At 41.5% G+C, this 22143-nt stretch overlaps 1 protein-coding gene across 4 annotated transcripts in view; it reads left to right on the top strand.

The window, feature by feature from the left end:
• Window positions 1–22143, top strand: part of TTC39A (tetratricopeptide repeat domain 39A) — a 39827-nt gene that overhangs the window by 1504 nt on the left and 16180 nt on the right. Inside the window, exons 1-8 of one of the 4 annotated variants that reach the window (XM_072342828.1) lie at window positions 5217–5432; window positions 7432–7536; window positions 14175–14306; window positions 14871–14947; window positions 15481–15548; window positions 17452–17516; window positions 19393–19492; window positions 20169–20234. In XM_072342828.1, coding sequence (XP_072198929.1) covers window positions 5395–5432; window positions 7432–7536; window positions 14175–14306; window positions 14871–14947; window positions 15481–15548; window positions 17452–17516; window positions 19393–19492; window positions 20169–20234 — 651 coding nt within the window. In that variant the 5' untranslated portion in view covers window positions 5217–5394. Of the gene's footprint in view, window positions 1–5216; window positions 5433–5518; window positions 5569–7431; window positions 7537–14174; window positions 14400–14870; window positions 14948–15480; window positions 15549–17451; window positions 17517–19392; window positions 19493–20168; window positions 20235–22143 lie in introns of those variants that run through there. The other 3 variants (XM_072342826.1, XM_072342827.1, XM_072342829.1) reach the window with 3 other exon arrangements.

Genomic DNA, 22143 nt, shown 5'->3' with positions numbered 1-22143 from the left:
GTCTTTGGTGGGAAAAGAGTAACGAGAAGGTGTCTGAGGGAGGGGATGGTCATTCAGATATACCAGACTGGAGTCTCAAACGTGAGTCTGGGTCCTTCCCGAGGCAGTTGTGCCTAAGAGCAAACGTTCAGAATGGCTTTAGCAGTGCCAAGAAGCCTTGCTGCTAAAACTTCCACTGCTCTCCAGCACTGATTCAGTTTGCAGGTTGAAGGGACTTATAAAAGGGTTGTACTGAAGTGCCGTGCTTCAATTTTTATTTAATTGGAGAGAATGTGGCATTGTTATTGGCCACGGTACCGTGAAGTACGCTGTGCAGATAACCTCTCAAATACTAACTCCATTTATTGGAAGCTCTCAGGGAAAAATACGCTGATATTTCCTTTAAAGCGATAATTAAAGGCATGCCAACAGTCTGCCGTTTGCCCAAAGCATTTTGTCATCCCTGTATGTACGTTTGAGAGCCTCAAGTACTGCTCAGCAAGGGAATTAGAACAGAAGCCTGGTTTCTAAGTTGCAGTAAAGAGACTGTGACTGAATAGTTCATTTTATAAACGAGTTACATATTTCTAATGCAAACAAGAAGCAAAACAAATCATTGCAGCTCAGAATAAATACTGCAGGAAAATGCCTTTGGGGCTCAAATGTTACTTCATCCCTTTTGTGTTTTTCACCACGTTGACATCTGAAAGAAGTAAACACAGAGAAGCACAAAGCAGACTGCAAACTGCTGAAGTCGGGTGTGTGGGTAACTCAGGGGACCTGGTGAGCTTAAATGCACTGCTGCTGGATAGTGATCTGGTGCAGCTCTTGCTCATTCCTTTTAATCTGGACGGGGTTAGACCTTTACAGACGGTATATAACTGTCAGAAGTACAGCTCAGCCAGACATAGCAAAACTGAGACTTGGAGGGTTTGGGGGAGAAGAGCAAATGGATGTTGTAAGGTTGTCTGAAGAACTTAAGACCCTTCCAAAAAAGAAAAAGCATGGCATGATTCACATCCGTACTTCAAAAGTGACAGACTGTAGAGCATTTGAATCCATGAAAAGGAGCTGCTAAGCGTTAATACGGGGTGATTTGTGATGAAAATTTCCTCTGGTTGCAGTGTTGCTGCATTCTGTACTGGGTTGAGGATTTGCAGTTTGTCAGACTGTGTACGTATGCACGTTTATTTTATGAGCTGTCACAGCAGCAAACCAGCCGCTGCTCACGGAAAGGGAGCTGCAGAAAGGACACACGTAGACTTTTTATTTGTCTGAGCAGATCTACCTAAGTGAATTTATTGCGCTGTTTGCCTGTTCAAATACAGGATGAGAGCTGTCAGCGTAATGCAACGCAGATCCTGCTCACTGCAAGTCAAACAGTGGTGGGACCAAGGGCAGAGCAGGAGACTGCTGACTTGCTGGACTTTGCTCCTCTCCTGGACTGCTTGGCCACATCCCTTTGTTCCGGGAGCTGTCACTGAAACCTAAGAGCCCAAAGCAGAGTATGTTTGCAACAGAAGCCTGTGACACTGCTGAGACATCGGCAGCTGGCGGCTTCCAGAGCTGAGATGGCCTCAGAAATAAAGGGGGTCTGTAAGGAGGAGGGGAGACACTCTTCAGCGACGTCTGTCGTGATAGGACAAGGGGAAACAGTTTCAAACTACAAGAGGGGAGATTTAGGCAGGCTTGAAGGAATGCAGCTTTTAAAGTAGGGGTGACGAGGCACTGGGATGGGTTGCCCGGAGAGCTGGTGGGTGCCCCATCCCTGCGGACACCCGAGGTCAGGCTGGATGGGACTCTGGACACCCATTGGAGCTGAGGGTGTCCCTCTTCGTTGTGAGGGGGTGGATTAGATGGTGTTTAAGAGTCTCTTCCAACTCAAACCAGTCTACAATAAGCTGTGTCACCATCCCTGTGTGCTTTTAAGTACTGACAAAGGTCTGCTAGTTTCATCATCGCGTTGGTTTTGTGTTTCTCTACAAAACATTCAGGCAACATTCAAACCTTTCTGCTTGCTTTGCTGTTGGTAGAAATAATGGCATTTCTGCAGCACCTTGGGGGTGTTAGGCACAAGCCAGAAGTGTGCTCGAGAGCAGAGAACGCTGCTGTGTTACTGCTTTGGCACATCAACCAGGAAGGGATAGAGGAGAATTAATTTTCTTGCATAAACTTATTTGCTTTTGACTTATGGAAAAGTTTCTGTATTGTCTGAAAAGTGAATGGCAACGAATTATTAACCAGAGTTGCATTCTGGTTCTTTACAAGATTGTTTCTGATCTGAGAAGTTTTGGGTCTGCTGGCAAAACAAAAAAGGGATTCTTCCCAAGAGATGGGTTTGTTTTCTTTGCATGTAGGGATGTTTTTCAGTCTTGAGATCAGAACATTTGTCACACAGCCTGGCTCTAAGTGGTCATCCTTGTGTTTAGGAAGGAGGCAGTAAACTCATCATGGCCAAAGGCAGTAACCACGGTGTGTCCTCTCCTAACTGTGCTGTGTCTGCCCAGCATCACGAGAACACGAGGCAGTGTGGTATTAACTTCTGTAGTCAGTGGGGATCTGTTTGAGAGGGATGGATGTCCTGCGTACCGGTAAGCCAGGTCACGTTTGTACGTTAGAGTTGCTTGAAACTAGGTAGGTTCTATTAAGAACCAAGTCTGTGACTCTAGAGAGATGCTGTGGGTGCTCCTCAGGTCTGCGTGTGGTTAAAGCTTTAGCACAGATACAGACAGAGCCAGCTCAGTGTCTGCAGGGAGAGCTGCATGGCTTCCTTACTGCTTCCTCGTTGGAAGAAAAGCAGCAGCTCTGGGCATTTGACTGATCTCTTCAGTTCCATTTCACGCTGCATAAAGAGATTGTCCAAGAATTCATTATTTTTTCATGGCTTTCTTTTGACTGCACCGTTAGAAGGAGCGCTGGCTGAATGTAAAGGCAGTGCTAATGGTCATCTTTGTGTATGCAGTGAGGTCTTCAGCATCACAGTGGTGAAGGTGGGCTGACAAATGCCTTTGCTAATGACACAAGTACCTTGAAATAAAGAATTGTGTTGGTGCAGCCCTGTCCTTTCTGCCAGTACAAGGAGAGTTTGTGCTGCCTTAAAATAGCTTATGATCGGCATTGTCTTGTAAAAAATGAGGCTGTTGGAGAGAAATCCCTTGTCACAAAGGGGCTAATGGAAGCCAAAATACCATATTGTCCAAGCTGTTAAATATAGAATGAAATTAAGAGCAAATACTTCACAAGTACTTAACAGGAACCTTCTGAGCTGGGTTTTCAGCCCTGCAGATGCGCTCTTCTTCCTTTCCAAGCAGAAGCACAGCCTCTGTTGTGCTCTGAGGTGCGTTCTGGTAGAAGAGCAGTTGCACATACAGGCAGGGCTGCGGCCAGAACCCAGGTTGGTGTTCACTACGGTGGCTTCTCTGTTGTTCCCCAGTAAGATGAAAACATTGTCGGTCATTGCTTTAGCAGCGGTCAGCATTGTCGGTCAGCACTTTGCAGAATACAAGACTCGAGATTCTTTTTATTAAAGAAATCTGTAAAACCAATAAGCTCATGTGCTCTGCACTCATAGTGAGACATCAGTCAGCATCGCACACACAGTGAAATCGAACCCGTGCAGAAGTATTTTAAGCCCTGTCTTCAGAAATAAATGAGTAGAAATCCCCTTCCCCCTTTTTGCCTGTGAACACCATTATGATCCTTGTGCTTTTGAACAGCCTTCTCATTAGTATTCGGGTATTTAATTTTGCTTAGCGTGCTTCTGTATTCTGTTCTGTATTGCTGTTAGCGTGAGGAGGATCTGATGCATAAGCATTGCCTGGGATGCCCTGAGTCAGCATCCTTCTGATGGGACACTGTGGGGTCAAGGAGCTCAGGTCTTACATTGAGCCACAGGATGTGCTGGCCTTTGTGAAACACCCTGCGGTGGTCCTTAGGGCAGAGAACGATGGTTTCGTTAATAAGAGAAGCACGTGATTGTCCTCGCAAGACCTGCAGCCAAAAAATATCAAGAAATAGAAAAGGAGCTTCTAAAACCGAGGGAAAGAGAACCCGAACTTGGAAATATTCCTGATCTTAGTTTTGTTTTCTTTAGTTGAAAAGAAAACGTGGGGGAGGAGGAGAGGTTGTCTGAGCTGTAATTGTTACCAGACAAGCGGTGCTCAAAGGAAAGCTGCCAGCTCAAGTCTTGGAGTACTTGGCAGGAGCAGCGCAGCCTTCAACGCACACGGCTTTGGAGGCCAATTTTGGAGATACGGGACCGGTTAGACATCGGGTAAAGCAGGGAAATGATGAGCAGCCTTTCCAGAGTAGCTCATTATGAAGGCACAGAAGCACCTGGGTTAATTGTAAGTTGTAATCAGTGATTACTTCCAACTGGGGAAAAAAAGGATAATGTCTTATCTCGGGCTGCAGCCCAGGTACACACTGCTGTTAGGAACTTGTAATGCAGTCATTACAGGGGCAGCCAGTGGCTCTGATAGGGTAATTTTTATAGCAAGCACAGCACAGGCTTTTTCCTGTACAGGACATCATAAAAACAGCAGGAGATTTCATCAGGTGTGTTAATGTCTTCCGAGTACCTTCCCAAAATGATCCTTTTTAGTTTGTCGTTTTGGGGTCCTCTTCTTGCAGCTGGCATCTTTGTTGTTGGTACTGCTTTGTGTAAGCTAACCAACAGGACCGTGCACGGGAGAAAACTTCTACCATTAGATGATGCGCTCTTAGCAAAAATGAGCTCTTAATCAATCAGCTTCTGCAGTGCAGCTGCCTGGGCTCTTGGTGATCACAGCTGCTTCCCTTAGTTGCAGGGGGTAGTGGTGCTGATACACCAGCAAAGCAGTTCGGGAGTGTGCACTGTTTTATTTTGGACATAGCCAGATGAGCTCACCCCACTTATTCAATTGTTAGTGCCCAACTGTTACCCTTTGCATGACATTAAAGAGGTTTGTACAAAGACCATAATGTCACCCAACCTTCCAGGGCCCTGGGGACCACACCACAGCTGGGTGGTGGGTTCAGGCCTGGGCTGCATAGTCACTTGATGGGACAAAGCACTCTCACCTGTCTGCTTCTCACTCTGACAGCAATTAATGCCTCAATTCTCTGCATTTCAGCTGGCCTCGTTTGACTCCCCATTCCGGTTTGTAGGCTTCTGATGCTGCTGTGTGTTTGGGTCTGTAATTAGCTGGGGATTTGACTTCTACCTTGGCGCTGAGTGAAGTAGCTGGTGCAGTACTAACCCTAGGCAGGTCTGTAGCTACTGTGCCAGCACCTCCCAGGTCAGTAGTAGCAGCACGCTGTGGCTGGCTCCCAGGCGCTCACCGTGACGTGCTGTGCCTGCAGCAGCGATGCTCACGCTGTCCCTGGCTGTGTTGGGGCTGCAGGCAGCGCCTGGGCTTGCTGTACAGGGCACATATGGCCATGTCGGGGCACACCACAGCGCTGGCAGAAAGGTAAGGGGCAGGGCATGGTGTTTTCCATGTGGATTAGAGGCAGTTCTGATCTTACAGCCGGGAGCAGGAGGGAATCTGCAGCCTGCTGAAGCATGACTAATCACTTTGATACAGCGCTCAGCATTTCTAGTTTCAGGTCTGTCTTTTTGTCCTGTTGTCTGCAGCAATGAGTGATCATGTGTAGCATTTATGGAAGGTGTGTGCCTTAGTTCAGGTCATAAGCCCTTTACTTGGGAGCTACATGAAATCTCTGGTTTCTTTGGAGCATTAGGGAAGCGTGCAGCTGATGTTATTGCTGCTGCTGAGGGTGGCACTGTGCTAATAATTCTTATTCCTGAGAAGGTACCAACTAATGAATGTATTTTATTTGTGCCTCGAACTTAAATGTATTTTTAAAAATATATTTATTATCTTTCTGTTTTAAAAGGAGTATTTTGAAAAGGTTTATTTGTATTGAATGGGTTTTGATTTATAATTGTCCTGCATGGAGATAAACAGAACAAAACAAAACCAGATCAAATGTTACTAGTCCAGACATTTCATAGCAAAAGAAAGTGTGTTTTATGTACTGCTAAATGTTTGTTTCAGGGTTTAAGAAAGCACATAAGAGCCATAATGTATGCGGGCAACAAAGTTACTGTAAGTCGTGCTCAGAACAGACTTGGGAAGCCAGGCTGGCATGATGAGGCACATTGCACAAGGAAGTGCTGGGTTAATCCATGTTTGCAGACCACTCAGAGAGTCTCCTGTGTGCAGGATTTGCAGTGCATCTCAGGTGTGGTGACAGCAGCCACTATGAACAGCATCGTGTGATGTCTCTTGAAACCTACAATCCTGGTTTTCATATATATATAGTAATGGTCTTTCTTTGCAGTCCTTATTAAGGTCAAAACCAGAATGCAGCTGCACTGGTTACTGCTGATGTTATCTGTCTGCTCTGCGCTCCCCTATCTTCTTTCCTGAAGACGATACTGGGATTTTACTGCCTTTTTCTCCTTTCGGCAGGCTGTGTTTTGCTGTTGTTTAAGGCAGTAACAGTTTCCCATTAACGAGGCAGTTTGCATCTCTTAGAGCTGTTGGAGTCAGAAACCCACTGAGGATTTTTTTTTGTATTTTCTTGGCAATTTTTGGACCAAACTTACATGTGACACATTAATGCTGTGTAGCTCTTTGATCCTTAGATGCAGATGTTTCAACTGTCCTGACACTGACCAGGTTACTTTAACTTTGTTAGTACAAGGCCTAATTTGTTTCTTCTGCGGATTTGTGGCCAGCAGTTCCGATGGGGAGGAACTTGGGCCCAAATGTGTTCAGCTGGTCTGTGTTATCCCTTTGCCAGTAACCCACAGACCAGCTGAGAGCCCTTGTTGGAAGGTCAGGCTGACATCAGAGTGCCGTGAAGGAGAAATGTACAGTCAGACTACAAAGATAGTCTTCTGACTTGGAGATGCAGCAGCAGACTTGTGCTGGAGTGCAGCATTGCTTCTGAGGGACAGTGATGTTCCCAGGAACATGCACACTGTGAGGCTTTAACCAACTTGTGTGTCTGTAGTAGTCTGCTGGTCAGGAACCAAGCTGAGTGTGAGCTAAACCACAGCAACTGCAGCAGCTGGAAGAACAATCTGGTGTAGTTTGGAATCATCTGACCCTTAAGCAAGTGGCAGTGAATGAACCTGCAGTCTTTTTGAGGCTCATGCCCTGTGTTGCTGCTGAATGAGCTCATCAAAATGCCCTGCTCCCACCTGGTACTGCTGCCTGCACAGGTTCCCATTAGCAGCACACGTTCCTTTTCTATGATCAGGAGCCAGAAAACCTGAACTGCTTTCCAGGTGTCCCAAAGCATGAGTTCAGATAAGAGACACATGAAAAAAAGGGCATTAATTGCAAGCATTAGGAGTGGACTGGGAGTAAGTCTAGCACTGGGAAGTTGAAATGTACAAGTATTGCACTTCTAGGAGGAGGACAGATGTGCTGAGTGTATTTTCTCTTCTTCTGGCAGGTCACCAGCATCAGACCTCAACGTGGCATTGCATGAGTGCATGGCAGCTCTGGATTTATTTCTTAGCAACAAGTTTTCAGATGCTTTGGCTTCTTTACAAGCAAAGTAAGTTGGCTACTTTTATGTTTTCATTTGTTTATTTTCTGCTTCACCATCTCTCATAAGAATTAACTAGGCAGCTAGTTCTCTTACTAATCATTGATAAGACTGGGTGGTTTTGGTTCAGAAAGGGAATGTAAATAACATATTAAACCAGAATAAGTGCTTTACACTTGGTTGAGTAAATAACACGATGATCAAAGGTAACTACAGAAAGTTCTGAACTGCTGTCCAAAGAAGTGACCCTTGTTGCTGTAGCACAGGGTATGAGATTTTTGTCTCCTGAAAGTAAAATCCATCTTCTGATGCTTTTTTTTCCCTTCCTCCTTTCCCATATTTTCTTGCATATAACAAGCGTTGGTAGTCCTACGTCAGTAACTGATAATGAATTGTCAAGCTTAGGGCATGTTACTCAAGGTTTCAATTCATACATATATATATAGAGAAAGAGAGTTTGCTTTGTGGCATGGTTATTACTGTTATTTTCTTTAATACATCCCCACTTGCAGGAACTTTCTCATGGTTTATTTTACAACCCAGTGTTGTGCTCATGTGTCCTTATTGCATTGCTGCCCACCTGCAGTCGGTGAGGTCCAAAACTTCTAAAAACTGTTTTATTTTGCCAATTTCTCTGAGTTCTTTTTCATACCCTGTCCTGAAGTTACCTGTGCTCTTGGCTTGTCAAGTCTATGGTTAATTCATGTTTTTTTTTTCCCCTCAGCTTGCTCCATTTACTTTTGAGCCATCAGCAAATTACATTGTGCCTTCTTTCAGATCACTGGAATATCGAGTGAAATTTGTTGATCATGGAGGTTTTCTCTTTTGCCACCTCAGTTTGCCATTTCCTTTATCCTTAACTGCATGACTTCAGAGGTGTCAGGAGATATCAGTGATCTGATGAGTCATGTAACCAGAGCTCTGGGTGTTCGCATGCAGAACTCAGTGAAATGACATGCAAACACTTTTCAGTAAACATTATGGCTCTCGGTGTGTACATTTGCTCAGACCTGTATGAGTCCTCAGATATCCTCAGCAGCAGCAGGAGTAGCAGGTTGCATCAGCTTCCTTTCTACCCATGTATCCTTTTACTTACCTAAATCATCCGTAAGCATAGCATCAGTGTTCTGCACCTCCTTCACTTCCTCCCTCCAAGTCCTCTGCAGGTTGTGACTGCTGAGGCAGGAGCCACTTAAGGGCAGAAGTGTGTGCTTGAAATCCATCAGGGATTAGTGAATGCTGGAGATCTGCTTTGCTTCGTTGAGGTGGTCACCTCAGTTTTTTGATACCAAAATCTATGGCTTACCCAGTTAAGTACACTCTGAAAGACATTTGTGATAAACTGTAGGCTCGAGTGTGTTGCTAGAATTGGTTTTATTCGCAGCAATGTTGTGTTGTGCTTATGTATCATCAGAAGATGTCATTAAAATTGCAAGAAGAATGGCTGTTATCATTAAACTCTAGTAGTGAAGCTCCTGTGCCCATCTGGAAATGCTTATTCAGTTCCTAGCATAAGACAGGGAGATACTTAATTGAAAGGAGGTTTCAATGCACTGCAAAACCTGGTGAGGCTGCGTTGTTTTTTGAGAATCCATTTTCTTGTATTGCATGTTGTTTCCATCCAGCTTTTGTTGGGCCCTGTAGGATACATTTTGTGAGCTGCTATTCTGTTTCTGTACCTGAGTGTATTGCTTTATTGCAAAACAGTTTTGAAGCTGATTTTTCACATTAGCCTGTTGTTATGAAAAAGCCTTATTCCTGTTGTCCTTTGGCAGCAAGGGAAGTGCAGACCTATGCTGTCTGCAGGCGTGATGCAGAAACAAGATGCTAAATTTCCCCACAGATGATACCCATCAAAATACCCATCTCTTCAGAGGGCACATGTGGTAATGCTGACTGTTTTCTTTGGGAGTCATCAGTTCCTCACTGCTGCCTTTTAGTATGCTGAGATTCAGAATTGATTTTCACAGTCCGTAAACATCTTTGTTTAAAGAAATACTTCTCAATTTCTACGTGCTTGTAAAGAATATCTTACCCTCAATTTTGCAGCTTTACTGGTTGTGTGGTAGGACATACTCTGCTCCATGTTACATTATTGTATATTCACTAAATTACTCAGATTTGGTTTCCACAGTGAGTGTATTTCCAACTGATCTGTACCACGTGTAACTGAGAGCAGATTTTGGCAATGTATGAGAGTTAAAATCAGATCTCTCCTAGCAGCTTAAAAAGAAATAGCTAAGGATATTGTCTAGACTTGTTGAGATAAAGCTCTTTTTATCTGTTAGGAAAATAATATCCTCCATAAAGATGAGATTTTGTTTCATAAAAATTATAATCTGGTGTTCTTGCTTCATAGCACAGAACATTTTGTTTCCTGAAACTGTTCTAGCAAAGAAGTTGTAGAGTCAGTTTTCTTTCTTAACATGGTTATTGTACAGTGGTGGGCTCCAATTCTCTTTTAACTTCTGCTCTGAGTTTAATTAGTTTGATCTCTTATATGGAACACTGGTACTAAGTCTAAGAAGTCCAAGCAAATCATTAAATTCAGTCACCAAACACAGTAGTTATTTTTAATATGTGCTTTCTTAACTGTGACAGGGAGTATCAGTGAGGCAGTCCGCTCCACTCACTGTGGTGGGCACACACATTGTGTTCCTTCTCAACCTCAAGATACAGCAAATCAATTAAAAGCTGACTGAGCTTTTAGCTCTTATTTAGTTTAGTTGAAAACAAGTTAATCAGCTCAGAAAGAGTAGATGGGAGCAAGATTTCTTATTCCTTTTTATGAAACAAATCTTTGATATTTTAACAGTTATCCTGAAGGAAAGAGTGGTGTAACCACCTGGTATTGGATCTCTTGGGAGAGTGGTAAAAAATAAGTTCTTGACAAAGTAATCTGGATCATTGGTGAAGCTGCGGCACATCTGTCTTGCTGCTTGTATGGTAGAAACACAAGAATGATTCATTCTGGGTAGCAGATTTTATTCAGGAAATAGTCTCCAAAAGCTGTTGGAGATGATAGTTTAATGTTGATTCTGGAATGGCTGTGTTTGAAAGGTGAGTTAAACACTTCCACATATGAATATGTCAGGTGGGTTTGATGACATTCTCCTTTATTGGTTGCCTGTAAAACTGCTATCAGAATAGTGGAGGTCTGTGGTACGTTTTTACTATCACTGGAATTTTTCAAAATCTAAATTGCAATATGAAATGTTACCTTGTGTATTCTGAGCTTTAGAAAGCTAAAGGCAGTTATTAAGATTTGAATAGAAACCTTTTGTAATGGCTTCCTTTGTTGTGTGCTAAAATGTTCTCGTAGGATAGAACCAACCGTGGAGCTGTTCATTGGGGCAGAGATGTTTTGTCAGAACTGTGATGGTCAAACTGAGCAGTACAAGAGTAAGGGGAAGCACATGGAGGTAGACTGAAGATCTAGACTGTGTTTGGATAAAGGGTGCAGCTCCACAGAAAGCTCAGGTTAGCTATTTATGGTTAAGAATGTCAAGAACGTGAAGAAGATCAGTATTTCCACTTTTTATTTAATGACTGGAGTCTGGAGGAGCACAACTTTATATTCTTTGTAAGAAGAACTTTTATATATATTGCTGCCAAAACCTGACTTAATTATGTCTCACCTCCTAGCTGAAATTACTTACTAAACTCCATATCTTATAGAAAAGTTTATTTCAGACAGGCTGGGGGGTATTCATGCGTTTTGGCTTAGACCAGATTTAGACCATTCCTCTGACATGTACTGACTGGGGAACCAGACCAGTCGTTGATTAAAATGGTCTTTGCTAGTTGTAAACTTAATGTCTGTGGGGAATTTTCATAGGAAATAAGTCTTTATTGCAAGGTGTCCAGTTCTCAAAATGGAGGCTTTGTATGGAAGTGTCCCTGCAGTACTCTAGCAGGTTCCTTGGGCTTCTGGTGGAATTTCTGGGCAGAGCAGGGGAAACCTTTTGATCCCCATGTGTCCGCATCCTACTGAGGCAGCTAGTGTTTGAACCCTGATCCCTCGTTCCTGGATATGCCTTGATGAACAGACTCCTCTTCAGTCCTTGCTGTTGGATTTGTTTCACTAGATACGAGCATTTTGATGCTAAATTAGCTCACCAAATTGACCCTGGGCTTTCTATAAGCTAGTGATGCATGTCCTACTATTCAGCTACTGTTAAAGAATCCCCAAAAGGATGTTAGGCTCTGTGTTTCTCACACTGAAGATTGGCCTTGAGTCAGTTAAAACACACCCGGCTTTTAGGTTTTCACACTTCATCTGGAGAGGAGAGTTATGGGTTTCTTCCTGTAGGTGCTTGTTTCAAGTGGGAACAGGTGCAGGTTGAGGAAGGGCAGCACTACAGAGATGATAGTGGTTGTACTGCAGTTGGAGAGCAGATGTGTGGCATAACTCCATAAATGCCTAAAGATATAATCCTCTTATTCAGCCATGTGATACCAACTATTTGGGCGAGTGATTAATCAGAGTATTAGTTTATGTCAGAAAGACTACTTAACTCCAGCAGTATCCTGAGGAAGAGTCGAAATGTCCTGCTGAGGAACTGAAAGCAAAAGAAAATAACAACCCAAAACTGTTACATCCAGCAAATTGCTGGAGAGGGAAATCCCTCTTTACCGTTGTGTATATGAAAAATATGAGTTTTCAGAACAGTGGATTTAATGCTTACCTGCCTTGATTCTGACAGCAAGTTTCTGAACTTTTGGAAGAGGTCTATTTTAGTGCTTTCCCTCTGCTTTGAATTTGAAAGGATTTTATTGTAATAAATCTGAGGTGAATTGTGTTTATCTGTGCCAGCTGAGGTTGATGAGAAGTTAAATGAATAGGAACACTTCATAGGTTGGCATGCTATAATTTGTTCTTTTCTACTTATATTGTCAGTCTACTGAAAGACTGTCAGTCTGGGAGACTGAGGCAGAGTTGTCCTAACTCCGTGGGATTTTAAACCAATTTCTCTATTATTGGTCTGTTCTCCTTTTTCACTGTGGAGATGAGATGGATGTCTGCATAGTTTTGAGGCTCGCAATGCTTACAGCTGTAGGTCATTTCCCAAAATGGCTTTTCTGCTAGATTGGCTTAGAGGCTGGTTGGAGCGACTTGTTATATCCACAGGTTACCTAACATGTGCAACTATGTTTTAAGGGCAGTCAGTAAATGCTTCCTTTTGAATGGTTTAAAGATGTGCGCTGCAAATCTCTTCAGTTTAGCCAGCATGCTGTGCCATGTGTCTTGGCAAAAAGGAGCCCTCTGGCACTGTGATGGAGGCTGGCAAGGGAAATGCCAGGTGTGTGTGTGTGTGTAATGCTGTCTGTGCCAGCACTAGGTATAATTGTAATCCCTAAATCTGAAAACATACAGATACAAGGTGAGTCTGGATCATATAATTGCTGGGATTTCTCTTTGTTTATTTTATTGCATGTTGTACCTCAGGAACTCCTGAGGACATTTTGGGGTGTTTCACTTCAGTCAGCAAAAGAATCAGTGTGTAATGGTGTATGAATGGCTAGAAAGCTTAAAGGGGTTCAGATCACCACAGTGAGGTACTATAGATCACTGATGAGTGCAGGGTTGTCTTAAATTACCCTTAAGATTATATTTCAGTGCAACCCAGATATGTAAACCCAGAGGAGAATGCAAGTGAATTGAGATCTTGTGAAGGCTTGGCAATAGTGACCTATCTGATCCGTTCTAAAAGTATAAATAATTGAAATAACAAATGTAGCTCCCAGTGTTTATCTGAGTTGTGGAATTGGTCGTGAGTGAATTAGAAAGGTCCACAGAGAGTGTCTATAGAAGGAATTCATCTGAGCTTTCCCTTCAGCCTGTTTCCCAAGTTGTCTTTGTTGGACATCGAGGACTGAAGATACTTAGATTTGTTAGCAGATGGTTATAACATGGATATGAAGTAAATGCTGTGTGTGCAGTGTATAAACCCTGCCTGCCTGAGAAATGGTGCTAGCAATGCCTGCAGATTAGGATTACTTGTATTCCTTGCATTCTTGCCATATCTTTTGGTTTTCTGCAAGAGACACCATCTGAAGTACCTTAGAATAGCATCTGAATTGAGCAATTTGGGGAGGAAAGCTGACAGAAGAGGAGGAAAAAGCCATCATGTTTGGTTTAGACTGGAATACTGCTAGTACGAAAATCTGTTTGAAGAAGATGCTACTTTGGCCAAGGTTATAGTATTGTGTTACTTATCTCCTTGAGTCTGTCCTGACTAACTGTCCCAAAATAGAACAATGTCTGTATTTCTGTCAGGTATTGTTGAGTTCCTTTAGGTAATTTATTAAAGAGAAAAAGGAAAATGATTTGTTTTCCCTGAATGCTTAGCCATGTGGTTAATTCCTATACTGTATATACATTAAGTACCTATCCTTGGCTCGGAACTGGAACATTTCAGCACAGTTATTGAAACTGGAGCTGTAGACGTGACTTCCTTTACAAATCAGAATCTGTTAGCATTTCTTAGTTATGTTAACTATTTGCATGTCTTTTGTGCCTGGTTTCTAATTCATTTAGACCTGGTTCCTATCAGACTGACGTGTTTCTGGAGTTGGATTTGTATTTGTTTTTTAAAGGAATAAAAACAAAGCAACTCTGCTTTGAGTCTTGTGTTTTCTTGCAGAACTAAAGACAGCATGTATCATGCACTGACTTATGCCACCATACTGGAAATGCAAGCTATGATGACGTTTGATCCTCAGGACATAATGAATGCAGGAAACACCATGAAAGAAGCTCAAGCTACCTGTCAAAAGTAAGTGTGGGGCAGTTCAGTTACTGAAGCTGGAAGTTGACATCAAGAGGCCACCTAGTCCAACCTCCTGCTCAAAGGAGCCTCGATTATGAGGTCAGACCACACACCTTAGTGTTTTCAGCAGTCTGTTCCTGGGAACTTCTGTTTACCACAATATCTGATTTTTCTTTATTCTCAGTTAGTTTTTTGTCCTATCCGTTGTGCTGATTCTTCTGTGTCTGGAGGCTGTTTACCATTTATAGGTGCTGCAGAATCCTTCCATTTGGTGATGATTTTGCTGTAACCAGCTGTTTTGAAACAGTGTGCATACGCACACAAAATGGTTCAAAAAGCTGCCTGATTGTTTCCACCATCAAAATAGGTGCACAAAGGATAAAAGGCAGATCTCAGGAGGGTCATACTGACAGAATTTTACATGGAATATTCTCACGTTTGCGTATGTAGTGAAATGACAGTGGGTTGATGGACAGCAGAGGTATTTTAGAGACTGTAGAGACAGCCAGACGAAAGATACGGTTCTCATGTTCCTTTGTGTTCAGAATGACCGAACTGACTTTTCTGCAGATTTAGGAAGAAATCTACAGTAGCTGATTCCATCAACAACCTTGTGCATAGACAAAGCCTTGAAAACTTTACTGAAGGTAACACTGCCTTTAATTTGCCTGTTTTTGTTTGGTTTTTTTCTTTGGAATTAGAATTGTACAGAGTTGGCAGTCGGCAGGAATGCATTAGGTGAAAGACTCACTGATAGAACTGATGATTTATCAGTGATTTCTGGATTGCTTTTTGGCAATTGCTGTGTCACCATGTCCAAAGTTGATGGCTGTTCTATGTTGGCTACTGACTCAGTATTTCCAGAAATTACAATGTAAGGAAATAACAAGAAGTTAATGGGGAAATGCCACAAAGGTTCCAGATTCAAGAATTTCCATAAATAATCTGGGAAATTTCTGGAAAATGTCTCTGTGTACCACGATTGCTTATCGTTACTGCTTGGGGCTGCTTTGATAGTCTAGAACTGAAACAGTGCAGCCAATTTTGAAATTACTTTTCTCAGTTTGAGATTTGTGTGTTTATTTCTTTATTAAAGGTCAAAGCTTTGTTTAATTATTTTTCATCTGACTGATTTTGTTGTTGTTGTTGTTGTTGTTTTTTCCCTCCCTCATGACATTAGAGGAAATCCACGCAGAAATTTGCTATGCTGAATGTTTACTTCAAAGAGCAGCACTCACATTCCTTCAGGTATGGCTTCTTACATGGCTCATTGCAAATATAATACCATACAAGTTCTCTTTGTTAAAACTGATGAAGTATAGATGGTTGTTGTTTGACCTGATGGTGTAAAACTCTTTCGTCTGGATGATTTTGTCTGTTTATTTCCATATCCCTTCTTGGCATGAGTAGCCTCTAGCACTGGGCCGGTTCAAGTGATGTCTGAAGCTATGGCAGTGATATTTTTTAGAACATCGCCATTATAGCTGTAAGAGAAGAATGTTTAATGTAATGTCTCTCAATTTTAAGCGCTGTTTTCTCATTTATCCATTTTTAAAACTGCTTATAAATGCAGAAGAAGTTGTAGAGTAAGAATAATTTCCCATTTTCTTTTGCATGAAGACTGGTTTATTTGCTTCCTCTTCCAATTCTGCATTCAGTTTTTCATGAGCTGAGCACAGGAGCTGGTTTTAAAAAATTAAAGACGCTGTTCCAACAGCTGCTGCGTTGATGCTTAATATAAACAACAAAACCCAGCTGAAAGCGCATAGAAATTAGTAGCAGGATTTTGATGGACAGGTTGAACTATTCTTGTGTTGGTTATCTCTGTTGGTGGTGTCTTGTGTATACAACTGAGAGTATATGGTTTGATATGCCCAAGTCTTCTCTAATTAGTAATACAGTTTGTTCTGCAGAACAAAGCAAAACAGAATCACATCTTTGTGTGATTATTTTGATTGCATATTATTGGGATTCAGGTCTCTGGGAATGTATCATCAGGAATTACATGTTTGCTTACGGTGCTTATCTTCTCATCTGTCACTCTTGACAACTTTATTAAGGACAACTGTCAAAGGCAGATCAGCAGCAGACTGCAGAAGTAAGCCCCTACCCTTCAGTTCAGGACGTTAGGCTTCTGACACTAACTTGTAATTCAGTTTCTTCCAGAGTTTGCTTTTGGGAAGTTTGATCAGATCAAGTTATTTTCCTGACTGGCAGAAAGATGGAAAGCTCTTTGGGCCAGACTCTGTCTATTTGTTTACATCCTGATAAGCATGACCGGGGCCCATTTTCTTGTCAATAACAGTGAAACATTCATCTCATCTATGCTGTTTTTTCCACAATGTGTTGTTCAGGCTCTCAAAATACCATCCACCAGAAAAAAATCATCTGCTAAAACACATGTAGCCTTCTTGTCCCAAAGTATCCAAACAAACCAGAATAACAGATTAGATGTGATTAATGGAGCAAGAAACTAACACCAGAAATTTCTGAGACTAAAGACTTCTCTCTTTGGGATACAGCTGTTGACTAATGGTCCCCCAGAAGTTACTTTCCTGTAACTTCTCAGTTCATTATAGCAAGTAAAGTACCATGCTACCATGCAAGTATGGGGCTCATAGATACTTGATTCAGACCAGAAAGAGCATATCCTTCATAACTTTACTTACCCTGCTTTCATTTTTAGGTTATGAAACTATATTCTGTAGACTCGAGGACAGGCAGTTACTTGTGTTTGGTGCTGAGCCAGGAAACATTCAGATCTTAACCAGGCTGAAGGACAAATGAGAAAACTTATCTTTTTTTTGAAGCAGCCACAAGTGCATGTACTGTGGAGGCCATTCATTAGCTGAGCTCCTTGTGTTCAGTATGGAAATTCAAATGGTCCACAGGTCATGGGGGTATCAAAGTCAAGTGTGTATGTATATTTATATATATTTATAAAAATATATATATATAGTGTGTGTGTGTGTATATATATATGTATAAACAGAGTAGAAGTATTTAAATGTAGAAAGGAAGCCATAAATATTGTTTCTTAGAGAATTACACTGTGTGTGATGATGGTTATGTTCTGGGCATGTGTTCATCTCCAGATGATGTTTATAATGCTTATAAATTTGTATTGCTTGTGTGTCTTCCTTTGTAACAGGATGAGAATATGGTTAGCTTCATAAAAGGAGGCATCAAAGTCAGAAACAGTTACCAAACATACAGGTATGTTAGAGTGATGATAAAATTAAGTGTACTCTTCAAGTATGAAGTCAAATTCTCCATTCACAAATGAATTAGTGGTTTGTTTGTTCCAGCCTTTATTATGGGCCTTGCTTCTAGAACCTTTCTTAGCCCACGTGGATTCCTTCTTTGTAAAATGAAAGGCACTGATATTATGGTTGATTTGTTTACAGATTTGCACTAGGTAGGCAGGGAATGGGGAAAAAAAAGAGGTAGTGAACCCTTTCCCTGTTAACTCCCCAGGTTTGCCTACTTCAGATGAGACTGCATGAAACAGATCATCAGGCTTATGAAATAGCATTTCTTTATTATTCTAGCTGCAGCTATTTTTTGGAACCTTGAAAACCAGTAGGTGAAGTGTGAATAATCCCATTAAAAAGGCATGAAACAAAAAAATTAAGAGAAAATAAACTGAAGAGCCGGCAATGGAAAAATATAACTGACTTCAAAGAAAGGTCAAACAAATTTACAGGAAATAGGCTTATCGGGGCTAATTAGAATAGAACAGATGCAGGCTCTCCACGTCACAAAGTCACTGAACAGGCAATTCCTAGAGGATGCTTTTCCAAGCATATGTCACTGTCTGTGTGAAATATTGGGTTAGCTGGACCTTTAATCTGGTTAAGTAAGGCAGTTGTTGTACTCTAAAGAGAAGGTGCGTGCTATTAAAAATGATAAGCAGGGTTGCTTATCTGAACTTGCAATATGTCCATTTCGTGGTGTCTAGAAGCTAAAAACATCTGTGTATTTATGTTCAGGCAGTAATGGAGGGCTATTTTCAACATGTTCAAAGTGTTTTGAAGTGCAGTAGTAAATTCTAAGAAGACTCATTAAATGTATACCAAGGGAAGCGTGCTCAACTCTGCCTCAATAAATTAAGAGCAGTTCTAGTGTATGTAAAAAGCAGAGTGCTGTAAATCTAATAGGACTTAGGTGGTCTCCTTCAAAAGAACGATAAAAGCAACTTGCATATTACTAGGACGTATTTTAACAGGGCAGGTTTTTATGTGAGATTGGCAGTTACGGTTTTTGTACCTTTGATGTGGCAAGAAATAATTACTTAGAGCCCTGCTGACAGTGTGGTGCAGAAGGTTACGGAGAAAATGATGAAATGGGACTTTTATTTGCATTGATTGATATTTATCACAACATGATTGGTGGTATAAGAAACGACGTTCCTTTCCCTGCTGTCAGCAGAACAGCAGCAGAACTCCCAGCAGAGATGTTAGGAGGAAACGTTGCAAAGATGCAGTTTTTAAAGCTCTCTTTCAGGGCTGAAAATTTACCATATGCTATAAAAAGGATGGAATGAAAGAATTTAGAAAGAAGCATTTTGCTGTAAGTGCATAAAATGTTTGCCTGTGTACCGGACACATAATAACATACAGTCCGGGTTCTCCAGAAGGATGCTGAAAGGAAGAAAGGTGACAGCATCCATTTGTGCAGGCTGGAGGTGACCAAATACAGGTCCATTGTAAATGCTGCAATTGCAACAAAAAGTCGTATATCCATTAGCAACAGTCAGCAGATAAAAACTGGGCGGCCTGAATAGAAATTGGAGCAGTTTTTTTTCCCCCCGAGTAATAAACAAAATGAACTAAAACAGTATTGTGATAAACGTGTGGCTGTGGAAAGCTTGGGGACAAAACAGCTTCAGATCTGGTTGGATTATGCAAGGGAAATAAAGGGATACTACGGAACTGAGGTCTGTGACCATTAGAGAAACAAGTGGTAATTTCTGATAACCCATCCATTTAAAAATAAAGATAAATTATAATTGTCTTTTCCTGTATTTAACAAAATGTTCTTTTGATTGAACAAGCACAGAATGAGAACGCAATTTTTTTTGTCTTCTCAGGGAGCTGGACAGTCTCATACAGTCTCCACATTATGTCAAAGGAGAGAACCATCTTCATTTTGAGGGAGGTGTAAAGCTTGGAGTTGGAGCCTTTAATTTGGTATGTACCAGCAGTTCTTCTCTCGAGCTGGAAGCTTGCTAACTGAAAGTGTTGGTAACTTCAATACCTGAAAAGTTCTGTGGACGTCAGCGTTGCTGATCATGTGGTTAGAGGCCACTGTTTGCATTCTGCCCTGAAAACAAGGGGTCGGATGGTGATGGTTTGGCACAGGGTGTCTTCTGCAGCACACAGCAGGATGCTTCTTGGTAGATCAGAGACACTGACCCAGGGGTGCCGAAGGGTGCAGTGCTTGTTGAGATGATGGACTGCAGAAAGTGGCTAGTGCTTCCCTCAGCTTGCCTTAAGCTGTGTGAGAGTCTGGCACGGGCCCCGATGTTGGATTTAGTGCACACAGAACAAACATGCACTGTGCAGCACACACCCAGTATGTCTGAAACTTCCCAGAAGTGCTGCAGTTACTGAGCGTGTGTGCTGTGTAAACATCTTTCTGTCAGGGAATCCTGGAGACACAGCAGTCCTGAGTTAAATGGGTATTTCTGTCTAAATTGTATATATAAAACAGCGAGTATATAAATGTACCCAGGAAATCCTCAGATATATAAAGATGGTTTTAGTAGTTTATATTGACTATTTATTGTGTTTGGGAAAGTGGCATGAGGCAATCTTTAGCTGAGACAACAAGAAGTCTGCTACTGTTGCTTTTTCTTCCCTATAGACATTATCCATGTTTCCTGCACGAATTCTGAGGTTACTGGAGTTTGTTGGGTTTTCTGGAAACAAGGTAAAGGTGCAGTAAGTGCTGTTGGTCTGTTTCCCTCACTGCTAAGTAAAAAGTGTCAGAAGCTTCTCTCTTCTTTCTCACATTAGTTGTAACTGAAACGCACTGATAGCTGTCACAACACGTACATTGCTGGCACTGATAGAGTAACTCTTGCAGCTCCTGCATGACATCCAGTTGGAAAAGAAATATATCCATTTCATTTCTGATTCATTTTTTCCCATGTCTTTAATGATCTTGACGCCTACGTTCTCTTTGCCTAAAGGGTAGTAAGTGCTTTTTTGCTCAGAGAGTAACCGGTCTGACCTGTGTTGCTTGTGCATGCAGACTGTGGCCAGTTTGGCAGTGAAACACCAGCAAACTTGCATGAACTGCAGTAACTTTACATAGGGCAAATGGACAGAAAGTGATACTCTCTCTGTATTAGCTTTGTGCAAATGCATTGTTTCAAAACAGGATACTGAATTATGGAAATCACTTATTTTATCTTGGCTTTGATTCCTTGTACCTGCCTCTGTCTGTTGTTACGCCGCTGCAGTGTGAGTGATTCAAAGTTGGTTTCCTACATTAAGGAAACATTAAGGTTCACTTAGCCTAAACTGCTAGTTACATTTATTTCACAAATGTTGGATGTGAAGTGTTTGATATCCCTCAAACACAGCAAAAGCAGCGTAAAGAAATAAAACTTATTTCATAATGTAACTAAACTATTTCATAATGTAACTTTCTGTTTACCAAACAAATGTAATGGAGAAAAAGGGTTTCTTAATCAGAGCTGTATCCTTAGGTGACAAGTGGGTGAGTGCCATTGATATTTGATTGGTATATAGGAAGGAGCATAGATTTAGAAATAAAGCATCACGTTTAAAAACAAGGAACATTGGGCAGAGCATTAATTTGAATTTGGAAATTTCAGGTAGCTTATCAGGAATTGTTTCACAGGCAAAAATCCAATGCTTTCACCTATCTGCTATGGAAACAGAGTGTCTAAATTAAAGTATTATCTTAGGAAATGTAAAGGTAATTCACACAGAATTCTGAAAATGGAATCTCCTGGAATCACCATTGGCTTGGGCTTGGAGAGACCCATCTAGTTTTGTTGAACACTCATCCTATTACTGCAGATGGAAATTTTCCCTTTAATTGAATTTCTGTTCTATTCTTTTGGCCCCGGGGTTTGTTGTGTGGCTGTGAGTGGGCTGCAGTTTGTGTTGATGAATCAGATTCTGTTCCAGTTTTTTAATATCTGTCTGAAGCACGACCTAGATTACCATAAAATTAAGCAAAAAACTGGTATCTGAACACCACACACAAAAAAAAAAAAAAAACACCCCATTATTTTAAGTATATTTTTTAATGCTCCTTAAAGGTCATTTATTTTAACATCCTAAAAAAGTCTTTCTGTGTTTGACAATTCTAAACTAGATGCCCAAAGTCAGAAACAAGATTGAAATTGCATTTGTAGTCAATCCTTTCCAGTGGAGGTTTCCTAAAGTTTGCAAGAGGAAGCTGTCCTCTGCAGTATGAGGGGTTTGAAGGTGAAAGAGGCAGTCAAGGAAGAGGAGAGGGAAAGTTTGTGTCTGATGTGTTGCAGCCCTTCCAGAGGGAAGGAATTTTGAGTATATCTGAATGATCAGACAGTTGCAGTTACACATTCATGGTGAGCACCAGGCTGTGCAATAGATCAGGGCTGTGATTAGAACCTTGAGCAGCTCATAGTTAACTTGAAAGAGCTCTAGCGCGCTGGAGACCAGATTGCTTTTGGTGTGAATTGTGTGTTTATTAAAAGTGGGTGTAAAACTGCATTAAGGTATCTCCCACAGTATTAATCTGCCTTAGAGCCAGAGGACTTGCCTCTAGTGACTTTCCTTCTCTTTGACATGTCGTAGCTGTTAGTCATGGAGGACATGCC

Source organism: Excalfactoria chinensis, chromosome 8, assembly GCF_039878825.1.
Source record: "Excalfactoria chinensis isolate bCotChi1 chromosome 8, bCotChi1.hap2, whole genome shotgun sequence".
Classification (NCBI taxonomy): Eukaryota; Metazoa; Chordata; class Aves; order Galliformes; family Phasianidae; genus Excalfactoria; species Excalfactoria chinensis.
The sequence above is the reverse complement of the archived record's forward strand: the minus strand, read 5'-3'. Positions and strand labels throughout refer to the sequence as shown.